This window comes from Chanodichthys erythropterus, chromosome 15 (assembly GCF_024489055.1).
Source record: "Chanodichthys erythropterus isolate Z2021 chromosome 15, ASM2448905v1, whole genome shotgun sequence".
NCBI classification, from domain to species: domain Eukaryota; kingdom Metazoa; phylum Chordata; class Actinopteri; order Cypriniformes; family Xenocyprididae; genus Chanodichthys; species Chanodichthys erythropterus.
The window spans coordinates 9,788,076-9,798,271 of record NC_090235.1 but is presented as its reverse complement, the minus strand read 5'-3'; the positions used below and the strand labels follow the sequence as shown (position 1 = coordinate 9,798,271).

At 38.9% G+C, this 10,196-nt stretch overlaps 1 protein-coding gene across 1 annotated transcript; it reads left to right on the top strand.

Annotated features, from left to right (window-relative positions):
• Positions 1 to 3: 3 nt before the first annotated feature.
• On the top strand, positions 4 to 9,872 carry eva1bb (eva-1 homolog Bb (C. elegans)). The gene is made up of 3 exons (XM_067361522.1): positions 4 to 141; positions 4,499 to 4,630; positions 8,274 to 9,872. The coding sequence occupies exons 2-3, from the start codon at positions 4,564 to 4,566 to the stop codon at positions 8,705 to 8,707; spliced, it is 501 nt and encodes a 166-aa protein (XP_067217623.1). The 5' UTR covers positions 4 to 141; positions 4,499 to 4,563; the 3' UTR covers positions 8,708 to 9,872.
• Positions 9,873 to 10,196: the final 324 nt, after the last annotated feature.

The window sequence follows — 10,196 nt, the reverse complement described above, 5'->3', positions numbered from 1 at the left end:
GCTGAGGAACTCAAGCACCTCTCAGAGTTTAGCGTTCCCGCTTCATCTTCCAGCCTGGTGAGGTCATACCGCCTCTGGATACGGGACTCATCTTTCCTCCGCCGGGACATTCTGGATAGAAATGATGGTTCATTAGAAAAGGTAAGAAATTAAATACTGCTTTTTTTGTTAAAGGGATAAAACATCAAAACTATAGTTGACTTTTTAAATAAAGATTAAATGTAACATGGGTGGATTATACTGTAAAAGAGCTATACAAACTATTTTTGTCTGCTGTAAAATATAACCGGGTGAAAAGTCTCACTCTGAATGAGGGACTTGAGTCATATCTGAAGACAGGAGTATCACAGAGACATAAGAGCTGACTCTTCTGATCAACATCATAGCAACCACCCACAACAACCTAGCAATGCCCTAGTAACCACCGAGAACACTCTAGAAATTGCATAGTAACACATTAGCAACGCCCTAGCAACCACCCACAACATCTGTATAGCAATGGCCTAGCAACTGCAAAGCAACACCATAGCAACCATCCACAATACCCTAGCAACTGTACAATAATGCCCTAGCAACCACCCACAACGTCCTAGCACAGTGGCAGTGAGAAAGTACTAAATTTCTAAATTAAATATAAATTTTTATTTTTAATAATATATATTTGTTAAAATATAAACATGTAGATTGGTTTGTTTTGATTACATATAAACCATGTGAGGCTGGTTTTCGCAATTCTTACTTTTTTTTTCTTCTCAGAATTGTGTGATATAAAGTCAAAATTATAAATTATAGAGTTATAAAGTAATTTCTGGAAAATAAAGTCAGTCTTTTTTCTTTCAGTCTTGGACTTTATAACACAATTGTGATATTATATTTTACTATTCAGAATTGCAAGATATAAACTTGCAATTGCAAGGAAAAAAATTTCATATCTCGAAATTTTTTCTTGCAATTCTGACTTTCCTCTGCAATTGCCTCACAATTCTGACTTTTTTCCTCACAATTCTGACTTTTTTTCCTTGCAATTCTGACTTTTTCCCTTGCAATTATTTTTTTCCTTGCAATTCAGATTTTTTTTCCCTCATAATTCCGACTTTTTTCCTCGCAATTCCGACTTTTTTCCTTGCAACTCTGACTTTGTTCCTGGCAATTCTGACTTTTTTCCTCACAATTTTGACTTTTTTTCCCTTGCAATTCTGACTTTTTCCCTCGCAATTCTTTTTTTCCTTGCAATTCAGATTTTTTTTCCCTCGTAATTCCGACTTTTTTCCTCGCAATTCCGACTTTTTTCCTTGCAATTCTGACTTTGTTCCTGGCAATTCTTTTTTTCCTTGCAATTCAGATTTTTTTCCCCTTGTAATTCCGACTTTTTTCCTCGCAATTCCGACTTTTTTCCTTGCAATTCTGACTTTGTTCCTGGCAATTCTGACATTTTTCCTCACAATTCTGATTTTTAGTCCCTTGCAATTCAGATTTTTTTCCCCTCGTAATTCCGACTTTTTTCCTCGCAATTCCGACTTTTTTCCTTGCAATTCTGACTTTGTTCCTGGCAATTCCGACTTTTTTCCTTGCAATTCTGACTTTGTTCCTGGCAATTCCGACTTTTTTCCTTGCAATTCTGACTTTGTTCCTGGCAATTCCGACTTTTTTCCTTGCAATTCTGACTTTGTTCCTGGCAATTCTGATTTTTATTCCCTCGTAATTCTGACTTTTTTAATTGCGAGTTTATATCTCGCAATTCTGACCCCCCCACCCCCCCCCCAATATCTTACATTTTTTAAATGATAAATAAACCCTTTGAGCAAACTATTGCTAATGTTGTTAATAATGTGACTATAGTTCTTGTGACATTGAAAAACAAAAGATGCTGTGGCAGATTGCGGATTAGAGAATATAGAGAAAAGCATGAGCTCAGCAGGTTCTCTGTCATCTGCTGGTACATGCCCTTCTGCAGGTTTGCTCTTCTGGGAAAAGGTCTGACAGGTGGGAGATGGTATGTTTGAGAGCTGTTTTGTCCTGTGCTGATGATTCACAGCTGTGGGGGAGAACTGAAGGCCAGTTAGCCACTGTCTGGTAACGGGAGTATTTTTGGATCTTGTGGCATACGTCCCACGCTAATTGGTACTTGGAGCAGAACTTGACAGTGTTTACAAGCTTTTAGTGTAATCTTATATTTCTGGTATCCTGGTTCCTGTTTGTCATTTGTTTATGTGAGGGAATGTAGTTTGTGTTTGCTAAATCATACTGGAAGGGCTTTACAGGATTGCAGAGCGATCACAATACTGAGACCCACATGACAAGAATCCCTGCTTGCATTTAAACATTTAAATACTGGAAGTTTTGTTTCTCAAACTTTTCAAACATTTTATTGTTCTCTTTCAGTGCTCAATAGACTTTTTGTTACTTATGTTTATATAAAGTATTAAAATGAATTATTAATTATTATCAATATAATACTACTAGTATGCCTGTTACTACTAATATTAATAATAATTACATTATATATATATATATATATATATATATATATATATATATATATATATATATATATATATATATATATATATATATATATATATATAAATAATTGTAAGAATAAACATAATATTAATAATAATGTTGTCATTCTTATTATTAAATATTTTTATTAATTTTATATAATGTAATTTTCAATATACTACTACTAATTATTTTTATTATTACTATTATATTGAATAATATAAATATTATTGTATTATATATATATATATATATGTATATATATATATATATATATATATATATATATATATATATATATATATATATATTATGAATAAATATTGTTATTCTTGCATCAATAATTATGTCATATTTAATATACTACTATGACTTTTACTACTACTATTAATAATTAATATTCATGTATTATATAATTTTAAGAATATTAACATTCGAGAGATTTTAGAGATTTTACTGTTTCCAAAGATGTTATTTGTGTGTCTATTATTAACATAAGATAAATAAATGACACAAAAAAGAGATCTTCAAAAAGTAGAGAAAAGTAGAGCATTTTGACCAATAGAAAAGTACAAGTACTTAAACATGTGCCCTTGTTCTGCCAAGAGTGTGGCAGATAGGGATCGGGGCGGCTGAGACTTTGGGCCTTGATGGCGTAGATTACGGTTTGCTGTAATTACAGGCCCCAAGAGGAAACAAACAGGAAGACAATAACATGGCACCTCTTCCGTGATCTCGGCATGGTCTCAGCGACTGCGGGTTTTATGGTGCGGACGCACACAGGGAGTCACCGCATTTAAAGTCTGATGCTTTTTATTGTTTTCTCGCTTCGGCCGGAGGAGATTCTTGCCAAGCACACATCCAGGACTCGTGTGGCTCCAGCACATGATGGCTTGGGAAATCCAGATGTTCAGCTTTAATACTCCCCCTCCTCCTCTTTTCCTTCTTGGAGAGAGTGACACAAGCTGGATCCTTCCCAGTTTCCCAGGGAAGAGTCCCACGCAGACCCCGAGAAGCATGTGAACGTCTTCATAAAATCTCAGTTCCTGTGGGAAAAATGGGAAAATCTGTCTGGGAGCAAACAGTGAGACCTGGGTCAGTGCAATAACAACAGCAGTAACAAATGGCCTGTGTGGAAAGAGATGATATATAATGCTCCTTAATGGCACACTTAGTGCAATTTCAGCCTCAGGGGCCAAAATAAACACGTTAGGGCGTATTTTTCTAATTAAGCATGGCGGGCCATGTTGTTTTAGTTGTCCTTGCGATACTAAAGCATGCAAGTATAACTATTACAATTGATTTTTTTAAAACCCATCACCAAAAGTACACTTTTGCACGCAACTCAACACTGGGCTACAACACACTTGTAGCCCAGTGTTGAGTTGCGTGCAAAAATGTACTTTTGGTTATGCGTTTTGATAAGGGAGGAGAGAGAGTGAGCAAGAGGGAGATTTGAAGAAAGACTGTTGAAAGAGAGATGTCTAAGAGACATTATAAAAGAGAAAAGATCAGAGGAATATCACTGGAAAAAGAAGGGCTATGATCAGGCAAGAGCTTTAGGATCCACGTTAACATTACAAAAGCTTTCCAGCGCTGGAGAATCCTAAGCAGAAAGGCCTGAAAATGGACGCCGAGGTTGTGTTGTTTCTGTTCCATACGTGAATGACGTTGGTTAGCTATAGTAACAGGACAGTTTTGAGTGTCATTGTTTGTCTGGAGTTGTTGACGACTAACATGAACTCTTGCTTGTACAGACTCTTGTGTATTGTATGTTCAATACGCAAGATCTTCGCTTTAATTTCACAATTATTTTGCTTTGCTTCATCTATGATTTGCTGCATCCACTGCATTGTGTGTTCGTGCATTTTGGGGGCAGAGCAATGAAGGGAGGGGTGGGTTTGTTTGGGTTGATTTCAGATATCAACAGTGTTCAACAATGATTCTCAGAAATCACTTACTGCACCTTTAAGCATGTTTGTTTTTTCCACCACAGGAGCTGAAGGTCGAGGTGTGATAAAGTAGAAAAGAAAGCACAAAAGAAAAGAAAAAGAAGCCAACATGAACCCCATACGGAAAGATATGGAGCTGCTGAGTAACAGCATGGCTACTTACGCACATATAAAAGGTAAAAGCTCAACACAAATGGTTCATTAATGCCCAGGTTAAGAGCTCAAGCGCTGAAAGGCACTTGGCTAAGCGCTATAGATTTGGATCAGTTTTACTGAACTTAATGCCCCATCACACTTCTGACCTCAAGAACACAATAACAAGCCATTCCATGGACTTAAGTGTTCTGTTTGATTTGGCTTCACACCTCTGACTTCATGAGAGATGGCTTAAATATCCCTAAAGACTTCTTTCTCTTTTTCTCTGGGGTTTTTCTTTAGTGTAAAATCAATAAATAACAAAAAATTAAAATTCTGAGGAACTTTACTCAATCATATGCATGTTATAATGACTTCTGATGATATATTTAAAGAGAATACATTTTAAACTGAAATAATATTTTACAATTTAAAAATCCTACCAACCCCAAACTTCTGAATGGTTATGTTAGTAAATTAATACATTTTTCCCAATAACTAATAATTTTTTTTTTATTTCATTTGAATGTTATATTTAAAGGGTTAGTCCACCCAGTAATGAAAATTATGTCATCATTTACCCGTAAGACTTTTGTTCATCTTTTGTGAAGATCTTCACAAATTAGAACAAACCTTGCGGAAGCTCAAATGTGCTGCGTAACACGAGAATGAACCTCATTGGTTCTTGAGGAAGCTCAAATGTGTTGCGTAACACGAGAATGAACCTCATTGGTTCTTACGGAAGCTCAAACGTGCTGTGTAACACGAGAATGAACCTCATTGGTTCTTGCGGAAGCTCAAACGTGTTGCGTAACACGAGAATGAACCTCATTGGTTCTTGCTGATGCTCAAACGTGCTGCGTAACACGAGAATGAACCTCATTGGTTCTTGAGGAAGCTCAAACGTGTTGCGTAACACGAGAATGAACCTCATTGGTTCTCACTGAAGCTCAAACGTGCTGCGTAACACGAGAATGAACCTCATTGGTTCTTGCTGAAGCTCAAACGTGCTGCGTAACACAAGAATGAACCTCATTGGTTCTTGCTGATGCTCAAACGTGCTGCGTAACACGAGAATGAACCTCATTGGTTCTTGAGGAAGCTCAAACGTGTTGCGTAACACGAGAATGAACCTCATTGGTTCTCACTGAAGCTCAAACGTGCTGCGTAACACGAGAATGAACCTCATTGGTTCTCACTGAAGCTCAAACGTGCTGCGTAACACGAGAATGAACCTCATTGGTTCTTGCTGAAGCTCAAACGTGCTGCGTAACACGAGAATGAACCTCATTGGTTCTTACGGAAGCTCAAACGTGTTGCGTAACACGAGAATGAACCTCATTGGTTCTTGAGGAAGCTCAAACGTGTTGCGTAACACGAGAATGAACCTCATTGGTTCTTGAGGAAGCTCAAATGTGTTGCGTAACACGAGAGTGAACCTCATTGGTTCTTGAGGAAGCTCAAATGTGATGCGTAACACGAGAATGAACCTCATTGGTTCTTACGGAAGCTCAAACGTGTTGCGTAACACGAGAATGAACCTCATTGGTTCTTGAGGAAGCTCAAACGTGTTGCGTAACACGAGAGTGAACCTCATTGGTTCTTGAGGAAGCTCAAATGTGATGCGTAACACAAGAATGAACCTCATTGGTTCTTGAGGAAGCTCAAATGTGATGCGTAACACAAGAATGAACCTCATTGGTTCTTGCTGAAGCTCAAACGTGCTGCGTAACACGAGAATGAACCTCATTGGTTCTTACGGAAGCTCAAATGTGATGCGTAACACAAGAATGAACCTCATTGGTTCTTGCTGAAGCTCAAACGTGCTGCGTAACACGAGAATGAACCTCATTGGTTCTTGCGGAAGCACAAATGTGCTGCGTAACACGAGAATGAACCTCATTGGTTCTTGCTGAAGCTCAAACGTGCTGCGTAACACGAGAATGAACCTCATTGGTTCTTGCTGAAGCTCAAACGTGCTACGTAACACAAGAATGAACCTCATTGGTTCTTGCTGAAGCTCAAACGTGCCGTGTAACACAAGAATGAACCTCATTGGTTCTTGCTGAAGCTCAAACGTGCTACGTAACACAAGAATGAACCTCATTGGTTCTTGCTGAAGCTCAAACGTGCTGCGTAACACGAGAATGAACCTCATTGGTTCTTGCAGAAGCTCAAATGTGCTGCGTAACACGAGAATGAACCTCATTGGTTCTTACGGAAGCTCAAACGTGCTGCGTAACACGAGAATGAACCTCATTGGTTCTTGCTGAAGCTCAAACGTGCTGCGTAACACGAGAATGAACCTCATTGGTTCTTGCAGAAGCTCAAATGTGCTGCGTAACACGAGAATGAACCTCATTGGTTCTTACGGAAGCTCAAACGTGCTGCGTAACACGAGAATGAACCTCATTGGTTCTTGCGGAAGCTCAAACGTGCTGCGTAACACAAGAATGAACCTCATTGGTTCTTGCTGAAGCTCAAACGTGCTGCGTAACACGAGAATGAACCTCATTGGTTCTTGCTGAAGCTCAAACGTGCTACGTAACACAAGAATGAACCTCATTGGTTCTTGCTGAAGCTCAAACGTGCTACGTAACACAAGAATGAACCTCATTGGTTCTTGCTGAAGCTCAAACGTGCTGCGTAACACGAGAATGAACCTCATTGGTTCTTGCAGAAGCTCAAATGTGCTGCGTAACACGAGAATGAACCTCATTGGTTCTTACGGAAGCTCAAACGTGCTGCGTAACACGAGAATGAACCTCATTGGTTCTTGCGGAAGCTCAAACGTGCTGCGTAACACAAGAATGAACCTCATTGGTTCTTGCTGAAGCTCAAACGTGCTGCGTAACACGAGAATGAACCTCATTGGTTCTTGCTGAAGCTCAAACGTGCTACGTAACACAAGAATGAACCTCATTGGTTCTTGAGGAAGCTCAAATGTGATGCGTAACACAAGAATGAACCTCATTGGTTCTTGCTGAAGCTCAAACGTGCTGCGTAACACGAGAATGAACCTCATTGGTTCTTGAGGAAGCTCAAATGGGATGCGTAACACAAGAATGAACCTCATTGGTTCTTGCTGAAGCTCAAACGTGCTGCGTAACACAAGAATGAACCTCATTGGTTCTTGCTGAAGCTCAAATGTGCTGCGTAACACAAGAATGAACCTCATTGGTTCTTGCGGAAGCTCCAACGTGCTGCGTAACACAAGAACGAACCTCATTGGTTCTCTCACGTCAAGCATGATTGAGCTTCTGTTTACCACAACTGATGTGAATTGATGAATGTTTATATATGAATAAAAGCCTAAATTAAATCTGTTCATCATATAAAGCAATTAAGTCTCTTCAGAAAATTTATACTAAATCGATCAATTCAGATGGATTAGTTTTTCAATCTCTTTATGGATGTTTTGAAGCGTCAAAGTGTCAATTGCGTAACTGTCAATGCAGGATCAGAATTGGCTCAGATTTTATGAAAAATACCTTCATTTGTGTTTCAAAGATGAACTAAAGTCTTACGGGTTTGGAACAACATGAGGGTGAGTAATTAATGACAGTAATTAATTTTTATTTTTGGGTGTACAAACCCTTTAATTTATTAATATGAATTCCTTCTTTGGAGTTTGTGCTCAAAAATGATGCATGTTCTTGACAATTTCCCTCCTATTTCATACAGGGAACATGGAGAGCTTCGCACTGTACTTCATGTTGGGCGTGTGTTCAGGTCTTCTGCTGGCTCTGGTCCTCCTCATACTGGGCATCACCTGCCGACCACGTTCAAAGACAAAAATGCCCTCCACACCAGACAAGAGACGACTAAAAGATTCCAGCGAGGAGGAGGAGGAGGAGGAAGACAAGGAAGAAGATGAAAGTGAGGCAGGAGACGACGAGGACCTAGAAGTCTCAGTGCTCACCGTGAGTCCCCTGAGCGATCAGACCCAGCTGAATGGAACCATTAGGAGCGTCAATGTGTTTGCTTCAGCGGAAGAGCTGGAGAGAGCCAGAAGACTGGAGGAGAGAGAACGAATCGTCAGGGAGATCTGGAGGAACGGACAGCCGGATATACTCGTCACCGGCACAGGAACACTCGGTCGAGTTCACTATCTCTAGTAGCGCGTCTTATCTTCTGGACGCAGTTGTTTCATGCATACAGAGAACTACACCTGGTGACAGCATTGAATTTGAAATTTTCCTCAACAATTTTTTTTCTTATCACCATATGCAGATATGAAATGCCACACAGGACTTTTATCTGCGCAAGTGATTTAGGTGTAATATACCTTTAAAAAGGGAAGGAGTGAGAATTTGATTGGCATATTTCTGTTCTGAGGCGGATTTCACAAGCCCTTGTCTTCTGAATGAGCATTTGTAAGTTTTTATGGATCACTTTTTTCTTTTGCATTTTTTATATCCATAAATACATTTTAAAATTTAAATGTTTATATATATACACTATGTACTTTTAAAATAAAAACAAAACCCAATCTTCACACATAGTGCATCATAAATGAGAAATGAGACGCAGCCAACCTTCCATTATTTGCTAAATTTTTCAACTGTCTCTCCTCCGGTTTCCTTTTTCCATATCCCTATTCCCCTATCTTAAAAAAAAAAAGGATACAAGAAATAATCATAAGATAATCCACCTAGAACTGTAGTCACACAATTAGATTAGACAAATTTAAAGGCTCAAATAATACAGAAGAAATAATAGGAGGCACAAAAACGTGCTTTTAAGCCCTCAGGAATGTTTTTTTATAAATTGAGCAGAGTGTGCCATTGGACAGTTCCATTAATTAAATTGCAGAAAGGTATTTAGCAACATAAAATGGATGTTCTTTGCAAATGTGATTAACAGAGAAACAACAAACAAATTAAAGGGGTCCTTGATTATGATTTAACTTTTTAAACTCGAGTTGGTGTGTACAGAAATCGCTTTTTAAGGACTACAACAAATGGCTTGCAGGGACTACAAGCTTTTTCCTGGGTTAGTCACAAAGCCCTAAATTTACATAAACCCTGCCTCCGGGAACACGGACCAAAGGGGGTGAGGCCATATTGGGCTGCTTTAAGAGAAGAGGAAGAGTTGTTGTAGTAGAGTGTTTTTGTCGTGTCATTTTACGCCGAACTGCTTCACAAACGAGGATCAATTCAATGCTGGATTTGCACAAAAGATTAACATGACGGCACATGCTAGTTGATGAGTTGAATCAACCACATACATTTATCCACTAACCGTTCAGAAACGTCCAGTTTCAATCTAAAAGTTTCTGAGTCTCTCCGTCAGTGTCGACTCCGGTTTGAACAATGTAAGGCTGAACATCGTTACTGACAATCCTCATTTTGGCTGTGTGAGATTCTCCAGCTTTGTTGTTGTTGAGCAACTGAAGTGTGAGCTGTTAAAGCTCCGCCCTCTTCTGGAAAGGGGGCCGGGAGCAGCAGCTCATTTGCATTTAAAGGGACACACAGAAATGCCGTGTTTTGGCTCACACCCAAACAGAGGCACATTTGTCAAGCTATATAAATGATCTGTGGGGGATTTTGAGCTGAAACTTCAGTGTCACATTCTGGGGTCACCAGAGACTTATATTACATCTTG